Raw genomic sequence first — 27703 nt, 5'->3', positions numbered from 1 at the left:
TAATAACGGTCAACAAAGGCAGCACAGCAGTGACATGCGACACCAATATGCACAAGCACGCATACAGGCGCACCATACATCTTTTCAGCCCCACAGACGGACACACCACGGTGTCGGCATGGCGTAGCACACATCCTGAGCCTGCACACACAAGTGCATGCACCGTCGCTCTTTCTCCTTTCCGTTCTGACTTACATCATCAGACGCGACAGCGGGCGCAGGGAGATGAGGAAAGAGTTATAAAAGCCAAAGTGGGAGTTCAACGCGCCCCGCCCGCCGCTCCACCCGTCCCCTTATCTCTGTGCAGGCCACCGCCCCACCTCAACCCCCTACCCCCAGCAAACACCCTGCTCACTACGAAGGAGCCGAGGACGACGACGGCGCTGGCTTCGGCAACACCTCCACTTTGCAGATGGGGCATGTCTTATTCTGGGTTAGCCACTGGTTGATGCATGGCTTGTGGAACGCATGAGGGCAGTTGAGCAGCTTGACACACGCCTTGTCCGTGCCGCTAGGCGAGGTAGCGGTGGGTGCGGCGCTGGCCGCGGCCGCGGCCGTAGCGGAGGTGCCGCTGAGCTCCTCTTGGCAGACGGCGCACGTGCCAGCGTCGGCCGATGTGCTTCGCAGCGGTACCATGCAGCTGTCGAGCAAGGCCGGTGGTACGCCTTTGCTGACGTTTCCGATGCGCTCTTCCAACTCCAGTAGCTCCTCGTACGTCATATCGTCGATGTCATGGTCCAGGCCCATGGACTGCATCACATTAGCTTGCTGCAGCACACCGATGAGGTTGTGGAGGTTCATCATGCCCTCCTCGAAGGCGGTGCGCTGGCCCGAGCCGCGGCCCTGGTGATGGAGGCCATCGCCGCCGCGACTGCGAGCCTGCGGTGTGCTGTGCCCGGCAATAAGTCGGAGAATATCGAGAACGGACGGTGGCGCTCCCGCCTGCTGCGGGGACTGTCCTCCAAGGTCCTGTACATGCGGCATCCCGGCATTGTCGATGGAGCCCATTGCCATGCCGCGCAGTAAAAATGGCGGCCTCTCAACTGTGAACCCCGTCTCCGCCTCCTCGTCCTCCTCGACCGCCGCATGTCTATCGGAGTCGTGCAGTTCGCCCTCTTCCTCCTCCTCAACATCGCCCATCATGTCAGCGTAGTCGTCAGCGTCAGTATCCCCCTGAGAGCCACCCATCATGTGCACCTGATGCATGCCAGGTGGTATACCCGCGCCAAACGTGAAGAGCGGCCCCGCGCTGCCAAAGTCGCCTACATGGAAGCCTCGCATCAAGCCCTCTTCAATCTCGGTGTGTTGCTGATGGCGGATGATGTCATTCAAGACGTCTCTGCGCGTATTCGGCGTCATAGCTCGAATGGATTCACGGAAGTCCTCGTCCACCTCCAGTGCGTCCAGCTGCTGCTCTAGCAGAGGATCCCGCTGAGACTCCATCATCTCCTCCACGCTGATCGGCTGCGTGGTTGGGCTGTCCGCGTCGCTTACCTCCACAACGCCGTGCTCAGCGGCGTATGACGCGTCGGTTGAGGTTGCTCTACCTCGCTTCGGCATCTCCAGCCCCCTCGCTCGGGTACACGTGCGTACACTCACGTAGTCCGCAGCAAGGCAGACTCCGTGAGTGCTAGCGCGACTCGCGAGCGGCCGCAGTTTCAACGCCACGAAATGTGTACGTGTACAAAGATCTGCGGCGGCGTCTCGCCCTCTGCGCAGTCGACGTCGTGGCGGCGGAAAGAGGAGGAGGCGGGAAATGAGGGCAGCACCAGCGGCACGGATGGAGCACGGCCTGGGGTTCACGTGCCTGCACCTCACGCCGACAGAAGCAAGCACCCCGGCAAACCGCAGGTGTCTAGCACGTCGTACGTGGAATATAAAGATGAGCCAGCGAAGATAGCAGCCACAGCGGCAGCGACGGCTAACAGGGGAGAAGAGAGAAGAAAGGCGAGGAGGGGAGGGTCTAAGGGAAGAGATGGCAGCGTAAAGGACAAGGATGGCGGCGGCAGGGCGGGGGGTGCGCCGACAAGACGTCGAGGAGGCGTGCGTCCGAGAAAGGATTCTGTGAGCACGTGCCTGTGCGGCTTGGTAGACGTGCTTGGCTCTACACGCACGGTGGTCTCTTAAGAAAGAAAGGCGAACAAGGAGCACACCTGCGCGAAGAAGGGGGAGGGAGGGTGTAGCTGTCGGTGTGTGTGACGGTGGGTACACCTTGGCCGAGAGAGGTGGGGTATAGGTTGGCGCAGAGAGCACCCGCAGGTGCCAGCGACAGCAGCGGAGGAGACAACACGAGCAAAGAGAAACGAACGGAGAGTGCACAACAGCAGCGGAGGAGACGATAGAGTAGGACAACCGGGTGCGACGGAAAAGGTTCGACTGCACACATGAGACACGCAGACAGAGAGAGACGAGCATGAGATGGGGTGGGAGAGCGAGCAAGAGTTTGGGTGCTGCGCAGAGCGTCCTTCCATCCCCTCGAAGGATGAAGCTGTGCAAAAGTCCCAGGGAGGCGGAAGGTGCGAAGTAAGCGAGTCTCGGCTTTAATCGGAGGCGAAGGTGGTGCGCAAGCAGGCTGATGCGCTCATGCTACAGCGCAGAGGCACGCATCCGCAGGCGGATGAGGATGAGGGGGGGCGAGCTAGCGCAGGGGAGCTCATCTCTGTATGTATGTGTGATGAGTAGTGACAGCCACAGACGTAGCAAGAGAAACAGGAGCGACAAGAGAGGAAAGGGGGAGGGGGAGGGCAACAGGCGAAGAGAGCCGGCACCGCACAAAATCTCCCAGCAACGACAGCGACGAGGACAGCACTGAAAGCCGAACAAGTCTGTCAGACCAATGCCGACGGAAGCGGCGAGGAGCCTCTCTCACTAGCATATGGACAGCCCCACACACACACACACATACACCGAGTCATCCACCTTCCCGCTCCACTGTGCGCAGTGCTTCAGACTATTCTGCTCTGCAGCGCCTCCCGCTTCTTCTGCAGCGCGGCTTCGCGACGCTCCTGGAAGTTCTCCATGATGCTGAAGTAGTCGGTGTCTTGCTCTGGCAGCTGATCCTCGCGGAACTGGCGGTGCTGCAGGCCGCCAAACTGCTGCTCCCAGCTATCCGGCAACTCCTTCTCCTTATTCTTCCAGTAAAGAAGCATGAAGACGGGGAAGATGATGCAGGCCATGACCTTGCTCAGCTCAAAGGTGCCCACGATGTTGAAGCCGTGGCGGGTAGTCGGGCGTAGGTAGTCCGCAAGGCGTTGCATGCGAGACTTCAAAACCGGCTTCTCGCGCACCACAACACGCCGCGTTGTACCCTTGCGGGTGTAGGCGCGCGCATCGTAGTGGTTGATGTTGGCTGGGTCACTCATAGTTGACCTATGTACGCGTTGCACGGTGAAGGAGACAAGTGCCAGTGTGTTGAGGCCTTGTAATGGCGTGGATTCAAAGCTGCGGGTGCAACGGAGCACTGCTGCTGTCCGCGGTTTATCGCTGCCAAGTACCCAATGCTCGTGTCTTTGGGTGCGTGTACGTGTACTAGTGAATACACAGCGAAGGGCGTTGGTGATGGTCAACGGCACAGCCGCTAAAGGACGAGTGCTTGCGTACGTGTGCGCTCCCGAAGAGAGAAGAGGAAGAACGTGTGAGAGGCAAAGAAGATGATGATGGCTGGACACGCACCGATCCACGTGACTCTGTCACTGCACAACGACTGAGTGTCGACCTCTTCACCGCTGTACATGAGAGCATCCCTGCACCCAGGAAAAAGAGCAGGCAGCCGCTCCAGATGCCGCAGCAGCAGGAGTGCCTCTCTCAGGCAGAGCGCGCCTTGGTACCCCAGCACAATGCGCGCCGCTACTCTGCCGCACTCACTCTCGCTTCAGGTGTTCATCCTCTGACTTTGTGGTTCCTCTCGTTCATCGCACTGAGCGATGCACCTGTCGTCTATCAAGACACCAAAAGCCTCTACACATGTATTTGCCTGCCTGCCTGCCTGAGCGCTGCTATGGGGGAGGGGGAGGGGAGGGGGGACACGGGGGGAAAGAGGTACGAGACAGCGTGTCTTGCGATCGGCGCGATGCCGCGGCACACACGCGGTGATTGTCTATGTGAGGCATCACACGCCCATGGTGCGGTAATCCTCCTGAATCTTCTTTACGCATGCCTCACCGGCCGCCTTGGCATGTCGAGCAGCCCGTTGGCGCAGCACCACGCTGCGCTGCTCCGCTGCAGCATGGGCCGCAGCGGAGACGCGGCTGGCACGCGCGTCAATGCGCTGGCTGCGCGCGGCAGCCCGCGCCTGATACTCCATCCGCAGCTCTAGCGCACGTATATCATTTTCAGAGAAGCACTGCAGCTGGGGGCGCACCAGCGCTGGCACGTAGGGGTGCTGCCCGTCGTTCACACGGCTACGGGAAAGAGGTGCCTCGCCGTTCGCGCGCTTGTAAGAGGCGTTCACAAGTGGCGCCGTGTACGTGTCCACTGGCACGGCAGATGAGATGGGCTGCATCGCACCGTGCCAGCTAGAGGGAAAGGATGAATCGACGGATGTCTAGAGACGGATAAAAGTGGGGGTCGCAGCTACCCTGCAGAGGAGGGGTGGGGGGTGAGCGATCCGCGGCACACAACACGACTCTCATATATCCGCGCGGACGACGGCAGCACCACGGCGGCCACAGATATGTCCGTGCCGCCGACAGCCACGAGGAGGAGGAGAGCAGAAAACGATGTGGAAGAGAGCGAAAGGAAAGTGCGGCAGAGAAGATGCGCCACATGTGCGTCAAGGGACCAGAAGCACGCCAGCGCTACACATGGGATGACCTCGGCCCCATCTCCTCAACGGCTTTGTGCGCACCACTGCGTTACAAAGGGAAAAGGAGAGGGGTGGGACGGGGCGTGCATGGGAGGAGCTCCATCTGGCGAGCTTGCATATCTCCTCTCCTCACCTCCCCCACCCGTCGCAACGTGCGGGGGTGAGTCGCTCATATACGTACGCATATGACATGACCCCATCCCCTCCCCTTTCGCCTCCCTCTCTCCGGTCTGCCAACGGTGTTGAGCGATACTTCGTTATTCGTGCCCGTCTATGTCGCCGTATCCAGTACAACGCTGCAGCTGCAAGGTGGTCAGTGCCTACGCACACACACACACACACGTGAAGAGAGACTTGTTCTACACGGCAGGCAGCAGCGGCAGTTGGCAGAGCCCCGCCATCCGTCATCACACGACCAGAACGCGTTGCTGCACCTCTTAGTCGTTGTCCTGGTTCTTGTGGTGGATTATGTTCACCGTGATGCGCAGCGTGCCAACGCTGTCAGTGTAGAGACCCTCCTTCACGTTGAGTCCCGTGCGGTGTGCCGGGGCAGGGCCCGCCTGCCGTACATCCACCAGTCCAGGTGCGCCACCAACCAGTGTGGAGCGAAGAAACTCGACACCAGTCTTGTGTGGTGCCCACATCGGCGCTGTGACTGTGTGGTGGCCGGGGCTGGCGATGGGGAGCGACACGCAGGCGTACGCGACGGGTGCCTGCAACCCCTCCGCTGCGGCACCCTCAGTAAAGGCAGTCGCGATGAGTCGCAGCGGGCTGCTGGGCAGTGCGGCGCCAACAAAAGAATAGTCGAAAGGCAAGTTGAAGACGTGGTCCACGTCTAACAGGAACTCGCCCTCCACGAACGTGCTAGCGTGGGCGAGCTGAGAAATAAACTCACACACGGCAGATGAGGACGACGACGACGTGGGGTGCGGGTCGTACATTGATGGGGTGACAGAGTCATCCTCGACAAGCCGACACCGCACAAACAGCGTCCACTCCGCGATGCCAACGCAACGGTCGACTGTGCCGAATATATGGTACTGGCAGGAGCCACACGGCAGCGACGAGGCGCTGCGCTTGACGCCCGTTGACGAGAGGAGCGCGGCTCCAAAGCTGGTCGCACGCTGCGACCTAGAGGACGATGTCAAGGTGCCCATGGTGCCCCTGGCTCCAGTGCGATCGGCGGCGGCAGAAAACGGCATGCTGAGGCCAAGCGTTCCCTGCCAGCGACGCCGTCGAGCAACCTCTGATGATGATGACACCGATGCTGCTGCTGCTGCTGCTGTAGCGCCACCGTCGGTACCGACACGTTCCAGCGGCGCCATCATCGCCACCTGCCGCAGCAGTCGGCGCGCCACCGCAACTTTGCCGATCTCGAGAGACTCGTACTGCTCTGCCACGGACTGAGCTAGGTCGCGTACATTGGCCAGCAGCACCTCCAGAGGGGCAATCGAGGAAGGCAAGAGACAACCGTCGGCCGGGACGCCCCGCCGCGTCCCATCCCCGGCCAATGGTTCCCGCTGCCCGACCGACGCGCCCGCGCGCGACACCGTCACGCGGAACGTGTAGATGTATGCGGCGTCGACCAACAGTGTGTGCAGCTTGTTGAGACTTGGCTTTGCTGTAAAGAAGTACTCGTCTTGCTCGGCAGTGAGGGTGCACAGCACGCGCTCGGTGCCGCCCCACGTGACGTCGTCAAGGTCGATCGATGACGCCACCCCCGCAGCGGAAGGCAGCAAGGGAGCCGCGGCGGTGGTGGGATGCACTGTGAGCGAAGCTGCCGCGTGCGAGTCCCCGTTGGCGCTGTCACCGCCGGCGACATCATCGGCCCCTCCGACGGGTCCAGGTGACGCGGCGCCGGGAGGTCGGCCGCACACCAGCAGCTCGCCGGCGGCCCACATAAGAAACATGCAGCGGTTGGGCTGATGATCACGTCGGTGCTGGCGCAATACGATGGGTGCCAAGAGACTGGGACCCGGCGACGGGTCCACCGGGACGTCCTCCTCAGCCTGGTTGATGAAGTCTTCCAGCGAGGGGCGGGTGAAAAAGAAAAACTGCAGCCTGCTGATCTGCGCGATGGCGTCCGACAGTGCGGGGAGAGACGGAATGTTGGGCAGGAGGGGACCAGGGGCAGGCGCTGGCACTATGGCTGGAGAGGACACCGGCGGCGCGCCCTCCAGCCCCAGTGCAGACGCGCCTCCCTGAACACCCGACTTGTCGTTGTATGGGGCCGTTCCTGCCGCCTCCCTCCGCGATAGGTGCGTCACATCCTTGTAGATACTCAGCGTCTCTGCGGGAGAGAGCACCTTGCCATCCCACGCCACCGTTGCCTCCACGAGCAACTCCGCCTTATCCTCCTCCACAACGATGGCCCGGTAGACGGCCACCGTGAACGTCAGCTGCCTCAGCGGTACCCGCGATCGGTACCGCTGGCTGCTTGCAAAGTGGAAAACGTTCATCTTCTCGGGCTGGTGGTCATCGAGTTCCGCACACGAAGAGGGACAGCGAGAGAGCGAAGCGATGAGTGGGTGTGTGGGTGGGTGGGATGGGGAGAGGAGGGAGGTGGCCTATCTGGTTGTAGGGCCAGCAAAGGTCAGTGGCTCTATGTCCGCGTATGCCGGTGTGTCAGCGTACACATGTCCGGGTGTGACCCGTCTGTCGCGAGAAGGGATAGAGGTGGGGGCGGCACGTGGGGGTGCAGGCATGCATGCTCTCTTCTCTTCCCGTTTTCGTGTTCTGCGTTGCTGCAAATGAGCAGCGCGCGTGAAGGGGACACCGGAGGGAGAAGTGGAGGGGCAGTGCGCGCAGCGCAGGAGGGGAGGGCGGAGGTACGCACTGTGCACGAGTCAAGGTGCTCACGCGACGAGCACAGACGGTGCCAAGGCCCCGTTGGAGAGGAGGAACGACTTGTCGTGGTTAGGGGACTGTGCAAGCTCGAGAAGCACCGGGGCCGAGACGGCGCTTCGTCCGTATCGTACGCCGGTGTACTTTCGCAGGACGGGCCTCCCGCGCAGCAGCAGTGCCCATGGTGACTGTCCCTGCTGCCCATCCAGAGCGATGGAAAGAAAACCAGAGAGAGAAGTGCGTGAGGGACTGCAAGGTGTGGCGGCCAGCGCGAAGGGGTCGTTGAGTAGACGATACATCACGGAGACGACATGACACAGATGTGAACAGAGAAGCACGTGCACAGATGCATGCATCGATCTTTAAGAGCTACAGTGCCGCGTGAAAGTAAATGTGCACGTGCCCGGCACGGTCACGCAGGAAGGCTTCGAGCCCCGGGATGGGCCAGCGGTTCGACGCCACCACCCAGCCACGCTCCATGATGTCTACCAGCTTCTCCCGCAGCAGAGCGAGTGCGTCGGGCAGAAGGTACATGTACAGTACGTATGGAGGCCGGGTCGGGGCGGAACAAGAAGCGGTGCCGCCCTGCACGCAGCGGGGGAAGCATACATTCAAGTCTGCAGTGCGGATGTCCTGAGAAAGAATATGCGTCTCGACCGACACCAGCGACGACAACGGCAAGGCGGCTGCGGCAGTGAAGGCGGACGCGTTTGCTGCCGCGGTGTCCAGAAGCGCATCATCCAGGTCGATGCCTGTCAGAGTAATACGCAAACAGGCCGCACCGTCCGGCGACGGGGCATCATCAGTGGCGCCTTGCAGGTTGCACCAGCCTTTGCGAAGGTGCTGCACCAAGGAAAGTGCCGCCGTGGCGTCACCACAGCCAAGGTCTGTAAGCCGCATTTCACATGGTTGAGAGGTGGCACAGAGCTGACCTTCGCAGCCGCGAGAAGAAGCGGTGATGTGCTGCACGATCGGGGTGAGGTAACGCTCGGTGACCCATGCCGCGAATGCCTCCGTGTCCGCCTCGCTGGAGGCCACAAAGGGGGAGATGCAGCTGCCATCCTCCCACTCAAACGGCAGATCGGCCATGTCCTTTGTACCTGCGTGGGCACGAAATTCTGAGGGAGCACTGCGGCGGAGGGGAGGCGTCTGCGATGAGAGATTCCTTGTTGGTGAGCGGGGCAGCAGCAGTGTAACCCAGACACACGCACCCACACGCACTGAGATCGATGAACAAACCACTCATGGGAGAGCAAGAGAAAGAAAGACGGTGAGACGAGAAGGGCACGCTACAGGCGCGTGGTAGATGACGCATCCCCAAACCGCTTGACACCACCACTATCACCGTCACCAACGATACGGGGCCATGCAGCACCGCTGTGACGGGCATGTGCGCATGCGCACCCACGCGCAGAAGACAACCTTGCCAAACCTCAGCGCGTGTCACTGGAAGAAGCACGCGATACCGCCGAGACGGCTCCGGCGAGCAACAGGGCCGAGAGACAAAGGGAATGCGGGAGCACCAGCGGCAGCAGGCGTGTATGTGTGACTCTCCCTGCTACAACGACGGCCGCCGGTTGTGGCAGACGGCAGCCAAGAGAGAGGTACACAGCAGCCTGTTAGCGCCAGGAATCACACAGCTCATGCTTCTCACCCCCCCGCTTCCACTGCCTCTGCCGCGATGACAGCGCTGAGCTTAGTTCATATATTTCACCGCGAGTGCTTTTGCACAGCGAGGCGCTGCATCACAGATCACATCTACTATCCTGATAAGGTGGCATCGCTGCTGCTCGTCCTCCGCGTCGACACGCATACATGCCTGTGCCTGTTTGTGTGCGTGCGCGTGCGTCCTTCTACTCGCAGGTGCGTACAAGCGAGTGCAGTCGCGCGGGTTTTATTCCTTTCCAGCGACGCCCCGCCATGTGTGTGTGTGTGTGTGGGTGTGAGTGTGGAGATACAAAGGGGGTTGAGATGGGCGGCCATCAAGGAGCGCGGCGTGGACCAGCGTGGGGGTCTGCCTGTGTGGAGTGAGAGGAGCCAGAGGTCGTGCACTATACATCAGGTGGTGGGGTGGTTATTGCAGTATGGCGAAGAAGATAGACAGCACCGACAAGGTGAGCGTTTCGCGGGCAGGTGTGCATGAGAGGTGGGGAGCGGCTGTGTGCGCCCCTTCTCCCTAGTGCCGATGCTCTCTACTCCTCCTCCAGAGCGGCGAGCACCTGCCGTGTGACGGCAGCGATACTCTGAGCGCCGTCCACGACGCGTAACTTGTGCTGTGCGCTCCAGTAAGCCTCAAAAGTGTCCAGGGAGGCAAGACGGCCAGGAGGGGCGCGGGAGTGGCGGCGCGCCTCCAGGCAGTCGGCGGAGCAGCGAAGGGTCACAGCTACCGATACCTCTTGCCCCGTCGCCGCCTCGAGAGCCAGCGCTTCAGCGATGGTCGAGGGGTAGCCGTCGAGTACGAAGAACACCGTCGACGTGGGACACTGCATTTCTGGCGCTGGCACGGTATCCGCCGCAGCTTGGCGCTGGCGCATCTCGTACTGGATGCAATTCGCGATGAGCCGCGCCGCGAGGTCGGGTGGCAGTGAGGATAGAAAAGACGTCGCCGTCGCGCCCACCGGCGTCTTCCGCACGAACGCCTCCTTGGCCGCCCTCATCTCGGCTTGAAGAGACTCAGGGACATACACGACCTTCGAGCCAGGCAGATGGCCACCGTGAAACGCATCTCGCACCAACGACGGCAAGGCGCAGTGAACACCGCCTAGGAAGGCGGCAATATGGGAGGCCTGGACCGACTTACCGCAGCCGGGCGGGCCAGTGAGAACGATGAGGCGCGGGGTGACGAGAGGCGGTGCAATGTTAGCGGCCGCAGATGCCGATCCGACCCCCTCTTCCTCTATACGGTCTAGCGTTTGAAGCAGAGCACGCAGGGGGCTGCGAGGGCGGGACTGGGCCACGGCCGCAACCAACTTTTCCATGATGGCCTGCACCTCGCTCTTGGCGAGATGCAGCTGCGCCTGCTGCTTCTTGTAGTAGGCTGCTGACGCCATTGTGAGTGTGGTGAGGAAGAACGTCGATGACCCGACAAGCAGCAGCAGCAGCAGGCAAACACGTGTTCAGGGGTGCGTGTGGGCGGGTGAGGACGGACAATGTGTCTGCCGCTTCGATGTCAGCGCCAGCGTTATTTTCCGAGACAGCGCACGTGTGTCCGTGAGAGGGTCGAGGTGCGCAATGGGGGGATGGAGGAGGAGAGCGATCATGGTGGAGAGAGCGGGAGAGGAGTGGGGAGAGTGGCCATTGGGGAGCAGAGAAAGTGAAGCCGGCCAAGACACCCCGCAGCCTTCCCTAGCGGCAGTCTCCACGGCGCGCGAGTTCTCTGTGGATCGCATGAAGTGGGGAGGAGATGCGAACGGCATTCTCAACGTGCGCTGTCCATGACAGTCAGCGGTGGCGAGAAGGTAAGCTCTGACTTCCGAGGTAGACAGCGGGATAGAGGAGGGTGGCACAGGGAGAAGAGGCAGTCTCACCGTGGGCTACTGGTGGGTGGGTATCTGGGTGTGTGGACACCTAGGCGGCACTTGGATGGCCTGAAGACGCGCAAGCATAGGTGCACGCTCCCGCGCCAATCAGCTTTTCTTGCTCACTCTCCCCAGACCTCCCCCCCTAACCCACCACACGCGTCACTATCAACGGTCTCACACGCCTTTCGCTCCTGAAGGAGCCCCAACACGACTACCACCGTAGCATCGCTGGCCAATGCGGTTGTGGCGCTTGGCAGGGCAACGCGGAGAGTCACATACACGCAGAGGTGCCGATACAAAGAGGGAGGGGGAGGGGGGAGCGCCGGCAAACGGCAGCAGGAAAGGCAACACCTCAAGGCATCCGGCCTAGTCATTGATGCGTGAGGTCGAAGTGAGAGAAGCGAGAGATCGAGCTGTGGGGGCTGGACGGTGTAATGATGGAGGTCAGGAGGAGCATGTAGATACGCAGTGCCTCAACTCACCCTCCCCCCTACCTTAGCCGATCGCCCCTCTCCCTTCTCTCCCACACTGATCGACTTCATGAGCGGCACCTTGCGCATCGCCTTCTACAGCGTGCCGTTGGCTTTTACAGCCTCCCTCCGCCCCAATCGCGCCACGACACAGGAGCGGCCTCGCCAGACAGATACGTCAAGCATGATGCAACATGGAGAAATAGCGAGAGCGAGCCATCAACAGAGAGATGCGCCACGGTGCGTAAGAGAAAGCAAGCGAGCGAGTGAAAGACCGAGGCGGCGGCGCACACCACACACACGCGGCGTCTATCGGAACAAAGGGAAAAGAGGATACCCGCATGCGCAGGAAACAGCGCACACATACACACAGCGAGCGAGCGAGAGAGAGAGAGGATGTACAGCGGGTGCGAGGTGGTATAGGGGAGGGGGGGGTAGAAGACTGCCAACGCGTTCCGTTGCGCAGTGGTTGGTTTACATCAGAAACAACAAACAAGACAGATGAACCAAGGATGTACAAAGACACAAGTAAATTACCGCCTCTAATGAGTACACGTAGCGAGTGCGCTCACCAGCACAGCAGCAGCTGTCACGAGAGTGAGCCTCAGCCGTGCAACTGCGACACGCAGCACGGCACCGGCACCCTTCGTGTTACTTGAGAACGCACGAGTCTAGCAGCGTGAAAATCTCCGGGTGGGTCGCCATCCAGTCCGTGAAGGAGTGCAGCATGCGCTTCGATAGGCGGTCATACTCCTCTTGCAGGTACACGGCAAAGACAATGAGGTTGAAGTAGCGCTTCAGGTAATGCACACCAGCGTGATGCGCGCGAGCGCGGCCCGACTCGATCGTGTCTGGCGACGACACCGCAATAGCAAAGGCCTCAATAGCTGTGCGCAAGTTCTGCATCTTCGAGCACGCCTCGAGCACGAGATCGACCTGGTACTTGGCCGTCCGGCCCTGCGCCAGTACGCGCTTCAGCTGCACAATGACGGAGTACTCTCCGCGGCCGAGGTCTGACTCTGTGTCTGCGTAGAGGGAGTCGCGGTAAGCGTTGTGCAGCTCGTCGTAGTACTCCGGTATGACGAGGCCAATGAGGAGACAGCAGATCACCATCCCCGTCGTGGTGCGACCGCGGCCCATCTGGCAATTGAAAACAAACGACAGCGTCTCGCGGCGGTCAAGGTGTTTCGCAATGCGCGGGAGGAGGGCGCTGACGAGAAGGTCGAAGTCACGAATATCCGGGCTTTGCTCGTCCGTCACCGGGAGTCGCAGCATTTGGCAGCGGAACTGGTTCACCAGCAGCTCATCGTAGACCTCGCGCAGAGTCTTCACAGTCTCCTCGTTCGCGGTCTCCCACACGCCGACGAGCTCGCCCGGGATCCCTTCATCGTGGACGAGGAACTTGCCGTCGTACTGTGCCGCCTCCATGAGCACATCACGCTTCAGCTCGTACTCCACCAGCTCAACCTTTTCCGTCTGGATGCCGGTCAGCACCACATTCACGTACGGGGCCGCCAAGTCGCGGAAGACGAAGGGTCGGTCGCCCACGTACAGAATGGGCTCCTCCCGCAAGTTTACCCAGACCACAGAGCCGCGCAGTGGGTGCTTCAGCTCCTCGGGCTTGAAGGCTGGCTCGAAGAGCCGCTGCGCCGCAAAGCCGAGGTACGGTTCGGAGTCGTTGCTCTGCCCTGGGTACACCTGCAGAGGCTCGCTGGAGGCGCCCAGCAGCGAGAGCACATTGTGAATGCCCTTGAGAGTCGGGATGGCGACACCGTAGACGTTCACAAAATCTACCTTTCGGAAGTTTGGTGCGCCGCACAGCGCCGGCCGCAGCCCCTTCTTCTGGCAGCCGGGAAAGTGGTCGGCCTTCAGGCAGAAGTTGGCCGTGAGAACGTTACCGGAGCGGCGCGAAAGGTCGGCCTTCATGAGGTTGTCAGCCGCCACGTACTCGAGCGCCGCCTCGCCGCGGTCCTCGAGGTGCTCCACGATGTTCGATACCTCCGCGTGAGCGGTGACCCAGTTGCTGAAGAGCAGCTCCTCGATCGTGAAGCCCTCCCCCTTCTGCGCATCCAGGTACAGGCATGAGAGCAGCACGAGCAGGTAACAGCGCAGGCCATGCAGGGCATCCACGATGCACTGGGGCTTGTTGTTGCCGAGCACACCAATGCGCTTCTTGAGAAAGTCCAGCGCGTGCAAGATATTCCAGCGCCGGCCGCGGCCACCGAGCGCGATGACGGCGTCCACCGTGCGAAGGAGTCTACCGGCTGTCAGCATCTGGCAGATGGTCGAGGCGAGGAGCAGCTCCACGTGGTGCTCTGGAATCTCCTCCGAGGACACTTCCGCCTTGGCGGCTACCTGAGCGTTGTTGACGAGCCGATCCGTGGACCCGACGCGCAGCAGCATCGCCACCTCCTCGGTCGTCTGCAGCGAGCGAAGACTTTCAATTCGACTCGCGCGGAACAGTGTCAGGATGTTCAGTGCCACGGTAGTGCGAGTTGTGCCAACCGAATCGTTGATGACAATGGCGTCGTGCTGGCTGATGTCCGCCTTAGCCAGGTAGTTGAGGAGGGGATCGATATCACTCGCCAGCAGCTCCCCGGAGAAGGGCATCGGAATGCGGGAGTAGCACACGCCCGTTGCCTCCACGAACTCCTCCATTGTGCTGCGTGGGGTGCGCGCTGAGACGACCTTCACGCGCAGCACCTCCCGCTCGCCGGCCGTCGTCAAACGGTGCAGGATGATGAAGCCGCCGTTGTCCTGCGCCTCCAGCAGTACATCGCGCCGCAGACGATCCTCGATCTGCTCCATCGCCTGCACAGACACGTGCATCGTCGTGCCATGCTCAGCCGAGCCGTGTGCGGCATCGTGGTCGGAGAGCGTGTAGGGCACGTCGTTGATCAGCACCATCGGCTCGGCGCGCAGGCTGATCCAATGGATGGAGCGCACGTGCGGGAACGTGTCACGGATGTCGCACACGAGCTGGTCGCGCGCTACCTCACCGACACGGCCGCATGTCAGCACCGGCACCCCTGGCGCGAGCTGGCGCAACGCCATAATCTCATGGCGTGAATGGTTGCTCACTGGAAAGCTAAGCAGGATGCGGCCGGTGCTCAGCACGTTACCGCGGCGGTGGCGAATGGCGCGCAGCGTGTCGGCCTCGGGGCCGACCGAGGACAGGGAGAAAACCTGCTCCAGCTTGAGCTGGTCATCAAGCTTCTCGCGCACGCTGCTGATAAGAATCTTGATCTCGGAGTTCTCGTTCAGCCACTGCACAAAAGACAAGTGCGTCGCGTAGTTCCACAGTCGCTGCTCGCAGTAGTAGGAGAAGACCAGAAAGAGTGCGTACACCTGCAACCGCATCTTCGCCACCTCCGGGGCGTCGTTCATGCCAGAAAACGCCTCGTTGATGTGGTCCGCCATGGAGTACACCTTGTCGGCAAGCTCCATCAGGATCATGAGGCGACGCTCGTGCAGTTTGCCGTCAGGAAAGAGAGACACCAGCTTCTGAATAGTGCGGTACGACGGCCCGTTAACCTTCTCGCGCAGCACACGCATATCGGCCGTCACATCCTTCACGCAAAGTTGGTAGAAGCGGACGATGTTGGCTATCTGCATCATCGAGCTCGTGCGGCCGCGACCAGACTGGCAACTGAAGACGAACACCGCCTTCGGCTCCTCGAGGCACGCATCCAGCACGAAGTCGAAATCTTCGGGCTGAGGCCCGATATTCTGCGTGATGGGTCGGCGGAAGTACATGACTTGGTGGTCTGTCTCCTTCTCCATGCGATGGAAAACCTCAGCCAGCGTCAGCACCTCGCTGCGGCTGGCGCACACCCATTGGTCCTCCATGTTGCCGCCACGGCACTCAAGGTGCACGCTGACGTTCCCACCATTCACGTACGCCTCCTGCAGCACCTCCTGCTTGAGTTTCCGCTCGATGCACTCGATACTTAGCCCCGTCACGTTGGGGATGATAATTGGCGTCAGCGGATCGGCGCGCTCGCGGACGATGTAGGAGGTATCGTTGATGTACACAAGCGGCTCCTCACGCAGGTTCACCCAGATGATGGGGCCCTCAACGTGCGCGCGGCGCAGCTCATTCACAATCGTGCGCACCGCACTGGCGTTTGCCTGGGCGACACCGGCGATGTTCAGCTTTGGCACGATGCGGAAGAACGGCGCTCCAGCGATCATGCCGGTTGATCCCTGTCGCGACTGCAGCGCCTCCTCCAAGTCGCGCTTGAGGATGTGCTTTGAGGACAGCACGTCGCCGCGACGCACAACAGCCGTCTCAGCCGGGGACGGAAGCAGGACATCTGGCCGGTTCGCGAGCATCTCCATAATCGCCAGCGTGCTGTCCGTCACCTTGTTCACGCTGCACGAGCGCAGGGACACGCGGCCCAGGGCCAGACTCGTCATGGACATCTCGTTCACCTCCCGGGGCTCCTGGGCATCGCAGGAGCCCTGCGGGAGAAGCCGGGCGCTGCTGCCGGCGTGCGGCATGGTATGGCTCTCAGCCGCTTCCGCGTCGTTGACGTCAACACCGTCCCTGCAGTGCGCCTTCAAGAAGGTTTCGTTTAAGGCAGCGTTGTTCTCAGAGACCACCCCTTGGTGCACCGGAGGAGAGCACGGAGTGAGATGCCGCTCTCTCTGCTGACGTCGAACACGCTCCTCGCCGTGCCTGCGGCGCTGCATTAGGGACCTTGCAAACTCCTCCGCCGCCAACGCACGCTCGTGAACCTCTGTTTCCGAGGTAGCCTGCGTGACCGGGGGCGGCGGGGGGTAGATGTGGCCAGTCGGGTTCCGCGACGGCTCCGCCAACTTCTTGCGAATATCCCTGCTGCGACGCTCCAGCCGGGCTTCGCGCACGGCCGTCTCCTCCTCCAGTGCGGCGAGCAGCGCTTCCTCGCTGTCGTCAAGCCGTGGCTGCGCCGCAGGTTCGGTTTTGAGGTGAGACTGCCCGAGCCAGTCGGCCTTGAAGCAGCTGCCGTTGGCCCTGAGCGCGTAGAGGGCGCCGTTGCGCACTGCCCGCATCGAAGGGTCCGTACTCCGCGCGGAGTTGAGCGCGCTATGCTTTACCGCGGCCGCCGTCGAGCGATCAGTCGGCTCGCATTTTGTGCAGCCTACGTGAGGTGTCGCAATGCTGTTGGCAGCGGTAGCAGTGCGAGCCTGTGGTTGGCTGCTTACTACCATCACCGCAGCAGCAGCCGTCCCTGCTGCCGGTCGCGTGGACGGGCCAGAGAGGAGGGGGGCCGGACGCTTCAACAGCGCTTGCATCTCTTCGGGAGTCAGTGTTGTTGAAGAGGTGTGCTGGCGCAAACGCGAAGACTGAGCGTTCAGTAGTAGCCGCAAGTCGCGCAGCTCCTCCTCTTCAGCTATCACCATCTCTTGGCTTTGGAGGCGGTGTGCTGACTGCGTAGGCCCGCCGCCGCGTTGTGCAGCAGCGGCAAGAGGCGGCAACGCAGATGAGTTGCCGGGCGAGCGCAGCAAAGGGATGCAGCAGTTACGACTGGGATTTTGTGCGGAAGCCAGCGTGGCAGGGCCTCTGGATGGCGAGCCTCTGCCGAGAGAGGCTGGTGCGCTTCCTGACTTTTCGATGACGCCCTGGCCAGCTCCACAGCGAAGGGGTGCGAAAGGATCCGTTCTGCTCGTGTTGCCGTCGCGAGCGGCCGGAGGCGGCAGCGTCATCGACTCTGAGCCGAGCTGTTCACTGCTACAGGGCTGAAACGCGACAGGTGGAAGGTGGCCCTTCACAGTGGCGGCGGTGTTGGTCACATGGGTGCCCTTCTGCGAGACAGCGGCGGTGTCCATAGTGCTGCGCCTGTGGGCCTCCTCGAGGAGGCCGCTGAATCGATCTGGCGCACGCGTGAAGGTGATCCGTCGAGGACGAGCACCACGAGGGGGGAGAGGAGGTGGCTGAGCTGCAGCCGCAGGGCAGGGGATGGGTTAGAGGAGAATACGAAGGCGTGTGCAGGGACAGCGCAAGGAATAGTGGGTCTCCCGCAGAGGCGAGACTACGCAAGACAGAGAAACCGTAAAAGCACGTCGTTGCCCTTGCACAGAGAAGTCTCCCACGCCTCTTCCTCACTCGCTCACCAACTCCGCAACACCGCGGCACGCGTGCAGGATAGTGTGCGCGCGAGGTGTTCCGCGGAAGGGCAGAGCGAAGGCCAGAACGGGGAGAGGGATCAAGAGCGAAAGGCGCACGAGGAAAGCGGCGGCACGCCTGTGTGTGCGTGTCTCGGTCTCTCGGTGGGGTGCACGCCTGTGCGTGGGAAGAACAGATGTGGTGGAGAGTTGGCGTGCGCCTGCCTGCCGCAGCTACGTGTTGCTGCAGCGAGGGGAGAGCGCAAGGAAGCGGTGTAATAGTGGGTGGAGACCAGGCGGTGCGGCAGCACACCAAAGCCCGGCCCAAGCGCACCGCAGAAGAGCGCGGGACAGAGAGTAAGATGTACAAAGCGTTGGAAACACCCCAAGGAGAGAGTGAGGACCGGTGAAGCGGAGAGACGGGAAGGGAGTGGGGAGGAGGGGCATTCGACATGGAGATGGCGCAGGGGGGGCGAGGCAAAGGGCCCATGGAAGTGCCAGTCATGGTTGCATCAACGTGGAAGGCTCGGGGAAGACGTGGCTTTCGTTCCGTCGCTTCAGCTTGTCTCTTCTCTGCCATACAGCACGGGTTGCACACCACTCTCGAGCCCTCGACCTGTCACATGGTCAATCCCGTGGTGCAAAGACGCCGCACACACGCGCGCGACAGCACTGCATACGCATCTGGGCACGGCCTCTGCCTCCACCGCTGCCCACCAGCCCTCACAGCCGCTCACCCATTATCCCGGTCGCCACTTGGTGGCGCCCCCCTCGGGGTGGCACTCAGGCCCCTCGCACCAGTGGAGATTTGCGAGGCCCGGGGCGGTGCGGAATACACGTTCGAGCCGCGCTGACACCTCGTCTAACCATACGGGTAGCACAAGCGTGTGCGCTGTCGCAGTCCGCTCCGACACAGCACCATCCAGGACCTGGCCGCCTATAGAGACAGCGATGAAGCGCTCTGCCCCCACCCCCCACCATCGTAGGCGGGCCACCCTAGCACTCCCAGAGATGGTTCTGGCATTTGGCATGGGATAGGTAGGGGCTGCTTGGCGTAGCCACGGAGCGGGTGTTCAGACCTGTCATGCCACGCAGTGAGGTGTGCCCCCGTGATCCGGGTGCTCTGGGAGGAGAGACAACCGATGGAAAACAAACGACGTCTGACTCGGCGTGCAGCTGCATACAGGCAGAGGCACGCAAGTTGGTTTAGGAAGTCAGCGCCCCATCGCGTCCCGGTGCACTATACCTCTCCTTCGTGTGACCTTGCGCGCGGTCGCGACGACTCGCCTGGAGGTGAGAGAGGCAGCAAATGGTATAGGCAGAAGCGCGGGCGTCCGAACAACACCACAAAGCGGTGCGCCCGGCGCTCCGCTCGGTTCGAAGGGGCGGACGGCGCTCCCTCTCCGCCATCGCCTCTGCCGCTGCTGGTGAGAGACGAGGCGGTGGTCTTGTATAGCCTGCGGAACTTGTTGCCGCACCCTAGCAGTTCAACGAGGCGTTCCCCGAGTGCTGCAATGCCGTGCACGCATTCACCGATTACCATTCCGCAGTCGCTGCAGCAGCTTCCGGGCCTGACGACCTGACTGTGGCCCGATTCGCTCACACTCATGAGAAAGTTCTCTGAGGACAGTTCGGTGATGCGCTCCAGCGTGCTGACACCTCGAATGAGCAGAAAAATGTGCTGCACCCACAGATACGCAATGCACCCGCTGATAGCGTACATGCCAGCCGGCACCCACCACCACCCATGGCCCCAGTCGTGGCACACGACGCTGAACCCGTACACAGTAACGAACAGCGTCGAGTTCACCGCGCCACCCAACGTGGAGTAGAAGATGCACAAGAAGAAGTACTTGTAGTTGTGCCGGCCGATGCAGTTATGGAGAAAGTGGCAGTGGTGGTCCATGTCGAACACGCAGCGCTGACACACGCAACAGTGGTGGCTGCCGTCCGGCTTGTACTGGTGGCACACCCCACAGAACCGCAGCGACCCATCCGCCTCATACTCGAGCACCAGGTTCGGGTTCACAGTGGATTTGACAACCGCAATGGCCGTGCATAGCCGACGGTGCACAGACAACGCCGGCGGAGCCGCATCGCAGCTGGTCGAGATACCGTGAGGCCCGAGAGCCCCGGTGGATCCTCGGTCCGGTGTGCTCGCCACTGGTGTTGTGGACCCAGAAGCTGAAAAGGATGAGGTGCTGTAGGAAGAGGAAGCTGTAGTGGAGGTGGTGGTTACGCCTGTGACAGCCGGCTCTGTCGCTGCGGGAGATACGGCGGAGGAAGCCGCTTTACCGGATGTCACGCACGTCCGTTGCGGCGCTGCGGATCCGGAGCATACGCCTGCCGCCCTCGCGGGGTTCGCCGCGATGCTTGCCATATCCACTGAGAAGAGCGACCCATCAACCGTGAGGGCTGGTGTGCCCGAGATTGCACGACTCCCCGCTGCTGCTAGCTGCGGCGGGGAGACGGGCTGCTGAGGCGTCGGTGCAGCCATCAAGAGGCTGTCGCTCCTCGAGGCATCGTTTGGAGCTGGAAACTGCCCTGGTGTCACTGCAGACGGGAATGGGGACCTGAGAGCTGTTACGAGTCCAGAGGCTGGTGGGGGATACGCGTACGGCGGCGGCTGCTGTAACCTGTGCAACTGGTAAGCCCACAGCGCCTGCTGCTCCTGCAGAGCTTGCATTGCTCGCTGCCGGGCAGCAACGCCTTGTTCTTGGATCCACTTTAGTTGCGCCGACCATGTCACCTTCAACTGGTGCCGTCGCTCAGCATCGAAGCGAGGTGTGTATTGCCACGGCTCTGCTGGCACGTACCCGGGGCAGGTGAAAATGACGCGTGCAAAGGAGCAGTACATGAGCACAGCCAGAGCGTTCCCGAGGGTAAGAGCGCACGTGGCAAAGGTGCCCGTAGCGGTGTAGCCGAGCACGTATCGTTGTGCTTGCAGGTGGCTCATGGCCTCGAAGGGGAGCACATTAGCCGTCTGCGCCTCCCACACTGCACGAAGAAGTCGGCAGAAGAAGACGTTGTAGCCCCCGATAAGAGCTGTCGCAGAGACAAAGATAAGCAGCGGCAGCCGGTAGGCTGCGAGCATGGGCCACAACGCACGCCATGACCGCACCCGTGGCCCACTGTAGACAGTCGGGCCCGGCATCCCCCACACGCCGGCAGACGCACGAGACGATCGCGCAAGCGGGGGGATATCGGGCCCACCACCACCACACAGAACAAACGACGACGAGGTACTCTCTATGGGCACGTTCGTATTTCGATGCCAGTCCGAGTTTCCGAGGACACCGGAGGCCGGCTAGCCGGTGATATCCGTGCCTAGTGCCCACTCTGTGGGGTGGGGGTGGGGAAGCCAAGCAGTATGCAGCCCGCCCTCGGGTCGTGGCTGCGGACTCTCGGTGTTGGCGGACAGATCCGAGTTTGCGTGACGCCCGAGAGACTTACCGTCACGTTCACGCTTGGACTCGCTCACCACGGAGCGTGTCGACGACGCCGCCAATGATCGTTATCGGTGTCTTCGCGGTTGAATGACGCGTTGGGAAACAACAGGAATGGGCCCTACGTGTACAGGTGAGGTGCATGAAGGCACTTGTACCTGCTCTAGACCGGCTCCCTGGCTGCCTCAGCACGGTGTGCTTGCCGAGGGCCACGTCGCGGAGCGACGCGAGAACAGAACGAGTGAATGCAAGAAGGATAGCAGTAAGTGTAAAAGGGCTTCGGTAGCATCCGTGGCATGGTGTAGTTCTGATCAAAGGCCTAGACAAGGGCTTGGCACGCCACAGACCTCCATGTGTGTGCGTGTCAGCAAGAACGACGCACGACGTGCCGCTGTGCTTCGCTACTCTTCCCTTTCCTTTCTGCTGATACCACACCCCCACCAACCGGATGCCGGAGGCCACCTCAGCGGTGATATCCGTGCCTAGTGCCCACTCTGTGGGGTGGGGATGGGGGAGCCAAGCAGCATGCAGCCCGCCCTCGGGTCGTGGCTGCGGACTCTCGGTGTTGGCGGACAGATCCGGGCTTGCGTGGCGCCCGAGAGACGTCCGTCCTCGACCGCTCTTGGGCGTGCCCACTACAGATTGTGTCGCGAGGATTCAGCAAATATAAGCACGTGATGAGCTCTCTGTGCGCAAGCACTGTCGCCCATCGCTGGCAGGGCGCGCCCCCTCCGAAGAAAGCCTCCCCACGTGAGCAGAGCACGAGGGGCGCACGGAAGAGGCGCGAAGAGGTCCGTACGAGTCAACTCCACAGTGCGTGTGTGCGAAGCATACGGCATCCTCTGCATCCCGACCGGGTGGGATGATGAGGCGCAGATCCCGGAAGCGTGGCGAGAACACCCCGAATGACGCCATCGAGTCAGCGAAACGCTCATGTGGAGAGTCACCGCATCACGCTGTGGGATGCCGCGGCTTGACGCAACTCAGCGGGAGTGGCGCGGCGTGCAGGCCGAGTGCAGGATCTCAGTGGACCCTGACCTGTGGCTGGCCAACTTCCTCCCTGAGCTCACGCGGCATGCGCCTGGGCCACCAGCCCCTGCTGCCTGCACGACGGAGGCCACCGCTCCCCGCTCCTCGGGCAGGGTCCTGGACGCGGCCCGCGTGGGTTAAAGCGTGCAGTGCGCCCAGGTCCGTGTGGCGCTGATCGCGCAGCACGCATGCGAAGAGCGGAGGAGGAAGGACCAGAAGAGCCCGCTAGCGTCATGGGCCGACACGACGGCAGAACGACTCGTCCTACACGACCTGGGCTCAGCCGCAGTGCAGCAGTGGGGGGTGAGCTGTGGTTGCACATGGCGTCTGCGTCCTGCGTTGATGGTGGTGTAATACGTTGACATATAGCACTTGGCGCATGCCACACCACCCTGTCATGGCACTGTGCGCCACTGCAGCGCCATGAAGTCTGCACTGGCCCACGCGCCAGCAAGGAAGAGAAGCAAGCAAAACGAAAGCAAGTTGTCAACGACGTAAAGCGAAGACGGCGGCGTGCGCTCCTTCAGGAGAGGGAGGCACGCCAACACGTCGCCCCCTCCGGCACGCACGCACATCTCGCCCACAGACGCTCGCCTTCTTTAGGTTTTATACGCATGACAAAACACAGGCATGAAAAAGCGTCGACAGAACAGGGGGTGGGCGTGTTGGGGCGTGCTGTCCAAGACGGGAGGATGCACACGTGCATCAAGCAACGAACAAAGGCACCAGCTACGCAGCACAAGAGAACAGCACATTTTTCGAATCTGGAGAGCCTGCGGGACAAGCAAACGGGCTGCGGGAGCACAACGAGCGATGGGCGATCGGCGGGCCGCAGCAGTATCTCGCTCATTGGAGGGGGCGAGTGAACGCGCACATCCATGCAGGGAGTCGTGGCTCCCATACAACACAGAGACGCTCATCCCCATGCAGGGGACTATCCTTTCCCACACCATCAGACCATCCCCGACACGGTATCATCTGCGGCGTCGTCTGTGCGCACCGGCAGCGGAGCATATCTCCGCCAGCACGGCGACTCCTTCCCCAGCAGCGTGCGTTGGTGCCGCTCGATCCTTTCCTTGCGCCGCTGCGCAGCATATTCCTTCTGCTCTGGGCTGACCCGAGGTTGCTTGCAGCCGCAGCAAGCCCCCGAGCAGGGCTCCCTTTCAGCTTCTATGAGACTCTCCAACGTGCTCTTCCCGTTGATCAGGAGAAAGCGGTGCTGGGTGTAGAACATCACCAGCGAAATACCCAAAATTAAATCCAACGCGGGCACCGCTACCCATATCAGCTTATTCATGAACGCGTCTGTGTCGACGGCGAAGATCGTAACGAGCATGAGGCAGCCCCCCAGGGTCGCGCCGACGCTGCTGTAGAGCAAGAAGATAATAAATAGCTTATAGTTGTTGCGGCCGACGCAGTTGTTCACGAAGGGGCAGTGATGATCGAAGTTATATACACACCGGCCGCAGACACTGCAGTGGTGGGCACCGTCTGGCTTGTAAAGCTGGCATGCGTAACAGAAACGCAGCCGCCCGTTACGCTCCAGCGTGGTAACCGTGTACGGGTTCAGAGTCGTGGGCGGGTTGGGGTACTGCTGCTGCTGCTGCTCTGGCGATTCTGAGAGTGAGGCAGGAAAGTAGCCAGCCGGTCTGCCGTGCTGAAAGTGTGTCGGTGACGCCTCATCAACGCGGACAACGATCGCATCGCTGCCGTCGCCACCGCGAAGGGCACCGGTATTGCCAGCAGTCGACAACGTAGTGGATGTACCGTTATCGGCCTTGGCGACAGAAGCGCTGACTGGTGGGGACTTTGAGTGGCCGGTGCGCGGTGGGCTGGCGACGCCAGTGTCGTCGAATGGAGGCAGTGAGAGCACGTTGTTGGCTGTCTGTGGTCGATTTACGCCCGGCAAGCTAGAAGACCGCGTCTTCCGTGAGGAGGGCGAGCCTGCGTGAGGTTGCTGTGACCCTGGTTGGTGCAGCTGCTGATGCGGGGGGCCGTGATTACGTTGCTGAGCAAAGGCCTGTTCGACTCCGCCTTTTGGGCGGAGTGAGGGACCGGCATACACGGGCGGATGCGCCCACGGGTCACGTGGCACAAAGCCTGGAGAGCCGAAGATGACGGCGTAGTAAGACCATAGTACGAGAAGGCCCATGATGGTTGTCAAGATGAACACGACGATGCACACGATGACGCGCCAGGCATCGCGCCGGTGTACAGTGATCAAGTAGATGCTGTAGGCATCGCTTGCAAGCGCGAGCACCATGATGATGATCGCGACAACGACGGGCGTGCAGTAACCGCAGCACATCATACACTTCTCATTGAACCCCTTCGTTGGTTCTGGGTGGGCGTGCACGTTCAGGCAACGACAGCTCGCCTTGCTGGCGTTGCCGCCGCCATTGTCGCGGTGCTCATGCCAATTACTATGTCCTCTCATCTAGCCCACAGGTGCGTCGCTGCTTTGCCTCTAGTTCTGAGTGGTGTCACAACTGGGGGAGGGGAAGGGGGCAGTTGCGGCAGAGGTGCAGAGGAAGGGAAGAGGGCGAGTCTTTCACGGCTGTGTTACAGCGAAAAGTGAAAGGGAGCGCAAGAATACATGTGTGCCGTCCGCGTGTAGTCGATGACAAGAGTGCGAGAGGGGAGAGGGGGCAGACACGTGAATGGAAAGGTTTTCAAGAGAGGTGCCATTGGGCGGCACATACAGTGACGGAGGCCGCCTGCCTCCCGTATCACGCTGCGCCTGACGGCGGTGGTGGTACCCATCCAGCATCCACGCGCGTGCGTCATGAGCGCTGGCATAAACTCGGAAGACCGCATCGCCGGCCAGTTGGCTCACTCGCGACGGACACAGCTTCATGGTGCCTCTCCACTGTATTAGAGTCTGAAGCACCTACGGCATCATCACACAGGTTCACGCAGAGCTCTGCCCCGCCACAACCACACACACGCGTTACGTCCGTCCCTCAAAGCCGGGGGAGGGGGTATCACATACAAGAAAGGAGAGGCAGCAGGATTGAGGGCGATGACGCACACAACCACACGCACTGCGCGGGTCTCAGAGCCATCATCACCACCTGCGTGCACGCGCGAAAGTGACAAGAATAGCGAAGGGAGGGTCGCTGATGACCTGGAGGCGAAGCGGTGCCGCGCAACAAGAGGCAACCTCATCCTCCGCAAAAAAACAGCAAACATGTGCGTCCGTGGTAGTGCGCCCCCACCATCCTCTATACCAAAGTCCCAGCAGCGGCAGGATGCAGAGAAAGATCTGTCGCGCGCACGACAGCCCCACGTGCCTGCGCGCCAATCATGCGTGCCGGCTACACGGGGCTCATGAAGAGCATATCTGCTGAGCCGCCGAAGCGACGCACGTAGCCGTGCGGTGCACGGCGGAGGTCGTGGTCGGGTTTGAAGGGGAGTATCATCCGGTACCACCGCTGATCGCTACCGCAGAGGTCAAACATGTAGAAGGCTCGATCCTCGGCCTGGCGCTTGCGAGCTTGCTCCAGCTCGTCGGGATGCTTCTTCAAGGTGATCATGCGCGACACGGAGGTCTGGCCACGGTAGGCCATGCATAGGAAGTGCAAGGCGAACACTAGGAAGCAGATACCCATAACGCTGGAGAAGATAATTGATAAGATGATGACCATACTCTGCAGGACGTTGTCGTCCTGCAGCGCCTTATCGAAAAACTTCGGGAAGTGGAAGACGCAGCTGAAGAGCGACGTAAACACGATGTGGAATGCGCCAACAGGGATGTAGCCGACAAACAGCAGAAAAAATTTGCTGTTTCCGCGCCCGACGCAGTTGTTGATCCAAGGGCAGTGGTGATCCATGCGGTAGACGCAGCAGTGGCATGTGTGGCAGTGATGCGCCTGGTCCGGCTTGAACTGCTTACAGAAACTGCAGTAGCGCAGCCTACCGGCCCGGTCAAGTTCGAACACCTCGTACGGGTTGTCACTGACAGATCGGCCCTGGTACACCGGAGCCTCCGACCATGGCACGTGTGGCACGAAGTCAGGGCAGGTGAAGACGGCCAGCAAGAGGTTGCCGTACACCATCACCTCGGCAAGAACCATCACCACAACGCAGTAGTAGTAGTACACAAAGGACGCGTTGCCGATCTCGCACGCGGCACGAAGCATTCTGAGGAAGCAGAGGTGGTATGGAACAATGTTGGCCGCGATGAGGGCCATGGCGACCACACATGGGATGTAGCTGCATGCCAGCGCGCACCATCCGCACCAGGTGCGAGGTCTCACTGTGTGTATACTACCCTCGCACATTACAAACTAGCTTTTTTTTAAAAAGCGACGAGTTGGCAGCAGCAGCAGCAGAGAGCAGGCCAAGTGGCGAAGATATAAAATAGGTGCGGAAGGTAGCTATACGGGCACCGCAAGCTGCAGGGCCGCGGGCAAGTTGTTCGGTGGAGGGAAAGGAGGAAGATGAAGAACAAGGAAATGGACTTGACCGCGAGTGCTTATGCGTCCTTCGTCAAGAGCCACGACGTGGCGGTCAGAGCCACACCCAGAGGCAGAAAAAGGCGTCTGCACACGGAGGCGCGTCGAGCCGAGAGCAACGCGGTGATGCGCAGGCCAACGAGGCTAAGCAACTCAAAGAGAACACAAGAAAACAGAAGCGGCGAATCGCGGTCGTACACACGTGCCGGGAAACGCTTTCACGTGTGCGCATATCATACCATGGCGGTGACGAGGGCCAGAACAGGTGGAGTCCCCAACACACGCACACACACACGGGAGGAGGAAGAGGAGGGGGAATGCAGCGCGCACGAGAGTGGGCAGCGAAGAGTGTGGGAGACGGTGATGCCCACAATGCGCGTAAGACACAAACCGAGCAAGATGGTGCGTGGAAAGAAGGAATGATCTCATGGTGAGCCCGAGGCTGGAAGCGCGAGCGTTGGGCAACGCACACAGTCCGCCACTGATGTAACGGAGCAGCAAGTCAGAAGGGGGAGGGGGTGGCGATCGCACCTGAAACGGGTGAAGCGCGTCCACGTCCGCCCTCTCCAACGACTTTCACGCGATTCACTGCGCGTCGCGTGTGCTCAGAGCGCGTGGGACGACCCTCTCGAAGGGGAAGGCACACACTTGCTTGCATGAGCCCTGTCAAGACGACTCGCGGCACTTGCGCAACGCTTAAGGAAGCATGGAGAGTGGGAGAGGGGCAGTAAAGGCAAGCGGAGTAGCAGCTTGCCAATTCCCTCATCGCCTCCGGCCCCCGTCGCTGCAAAAGTCCTCCAGCGCTCCCGGACAGCGCAGATGCCGATGAGGCGGGCTCTCCCGTGCCTCAGCCGCCCAGCCCACATTCCGTTTTCGCTTTTCGTCTTAATCACTAAGGTGTAGCCGCACGGACGTGCCCGCGCGCTGCCCTGTGCGATACCTCCGCTACGCTGCGTGGAGCTCTGCGCGTCGGACCACTCCGCCGCCGACAGTCCAAGACATGAATGGCGGCGGCTGGTACTCCTTCACCACTGAGCGCCACACG

The 27703-nt window shown here is 61.3% G+C and overlaps 10 protein-coding genes across 10 annotated transcripts; all 10 read right to left on the bottom strand.

Moving 5' to 3' along the window:
- Positions 1 to 354: 354 nt before the first annotated feature.
- Positions 355 to 1560, bottom strand: LMXM_23_1730 (conserved hypothetical protein; the record flags this gene model as incomplete). The annotated part of the gene is made up of 1 exon (XM_003875744.1): positions 355 to 1560. The coding sequence occupies one exon, from the start codon at positions 1558 to 1560 to the stop codon at positions 355 to 357; it is 1206 nt and encodes a 401-aa protein (XP_003875793.1).
- Positions 1561 to 2945: 1385 nt separating this feature from the next.
- Positions 2946 to 3362, bottom strand: LMXM_23_1720 (conserved hypothetical protein; the record flags this gene model as incomplete). Its single annotated transcript, XM_003875743.1, has 1 exon — positions 2946 to 3362. The coding sequence occupies one exon, from the start codon at positions 3360 to 3362 to the stop codon at positions 2946 to 2948; it is 417 nt and encodes a 138-aa protein (XP_003875792.1).
- Positions 3363 to 4108: 746 nt separating this feature from the next.
- LMXM_23_1715 (conserved hypothetical protein) lies at positions 4109 to 4501 on the bottom strand (the record flags this gene model as incomplete). Its single annotated transcript, XM_003875742.1, has 1 exon — positions 4109 to 4501. One exon carries the CDS (start codon positions 4499 to 4501, stop codon positions 4109 to 4111), a length of 393 nt encoding a protein of 130 aa, XP_003875791.1.
- A 740-nt stretch (positions 4502 to 5241) lies between these two features.
- LMXM_23_1710 (conserved hypothetical protein) lies at positions 5242 to 7263 on the bottom strand (the record flags this gene model as incomplete). The annotated part of the gene is made up of 1 exon (XM_003875741.1): positions 5242 to 7263. The coding sequence occupies one exon, from the start codon at positions 7261 to 7263 to the stop codon at positions 5242 to 5244; it is 2022 nt and encodes a 673-aa protein (XP_003875790.1).
- Positions 7264 to 8017: 754 nt separating this feature from the next.
- Positions 8018 to 8737, bottom strand: LMXM_23_1700 (conserved hypothetical protein; the record flags this gene model as incomplete). Its single annotated transcript, XM_003875740.1, has 1 exon — positions 8018 to 8737. One exon carries the CDS (start codon positions 8735 to 8737, stop codon positions 8018 to 8020), a length of 720 nt encoding a protein of 239 aa, XP_003875789.1.
- A 1103-nt stretch (positions 8738 to 9840) lies between these two features.
- LMXM_23_1690 (hypothetical protein) lies at positions 9841 to 10698 on the bottom strand (the record flags this gene model as incomplete). Its single annotated transcript, XM_003875739.1, has 1 exon — positions 9841 to 10698. The coding sequence occupies one exon, from the start codon at positions 10696 to 10698 to the stop codon at positions 9841 to 9843; it is 858 nt and encodes a 285-aa protein (XP_003875788.1).
- A 1592-nt stretch (positions 10699 to 12290) lies between these two features.
- On the bottom strand, positions 12291 to 17450 carry LMXM_23_1680 (conserved hypothetical protein; the record flags this gene model as incomplete). Its single annotated transcript, XM_003875738.1, has 1 exon — positions 12291 to 17450. The coding sequence occupies one exon, from the start codon at positions 17448 to 17450 to the stop codon at positions 12291 to 12293; it is 5160 nt and encodes a 1719-aa protein (XP_003875787.1).
- A 1516-nt stretch (positions 17451 to 18966) lies between these two features.
- On the bottom strand, positions 18967 to 20880 carry LMXM_23_1670 (hypothetical protein, unknown function; the record flags this gene model as incomplete). Its single annotated transcript, XM_003875737.1, has 1 exon — positions 18967 to 20880. One exon carries the CDS (start codon positions 20878 to 20880, stop codon positions 18967 to 18969), a length of 1914 nt encoding a protein of 637 aa, XP_003875786.1.
- Positions 20881 to 23153: 2273 nt separating this feature from the next.
- On the bottom strand, positions 23154 to 24512 carry LMXM_23_1430 (DHHC zinc finger domain-like protein; the record flags this gene model as incomplete). Its single annotated transcript, XM_003875736.1, has 1 exon — positions 23154 to 24512. One exon carries the CDS (start codon positions 24510 to 24512, stop codon positions 23154 to 23156), a length of 1359 nt encoding a protein of 452 aa, XP_003875785.1.
- Positions 24513 to 25518: 1006 nt separating this feature from the next.
- Positions 25519 to 26484, bottom strand: LMXM_23_1420 (conserved hypothetical protein; the record flags this gene model as incomplete). Its single annotated transcript, XM_003875735.1, has 1 exon — positions 25519 to 26484. One exon carries the CDS (start codon positions 26482 to 26484, stop codon positions 25519 to 25521), a length of 966 nt encoding a protein of 321 aa, XP_003875784.1.
- Between the last annotated feature and the right edge of the window lie 1219 nt (positions 26485 to 27703).

The sequence above is a fragment of the Leishmania mexicana genome, chromosome 23, assembly GCF_000234665.1.
Source record: "Leishmania mexicana MHOM/GT/2001/U1103 complete genome, chromosome 23".
Classification (NCBI taxonomy): Eukaryota; Euglenozoa; class Kinetoplastea; order Trypanosomatida; family Trypanosomatidae; genus Leishmania; species Leishmania mexicana.
Note: the sequence above shows the minus strand (reverse complement) of the source record. Positions and strands in the feature narration are given on the sequence as shown.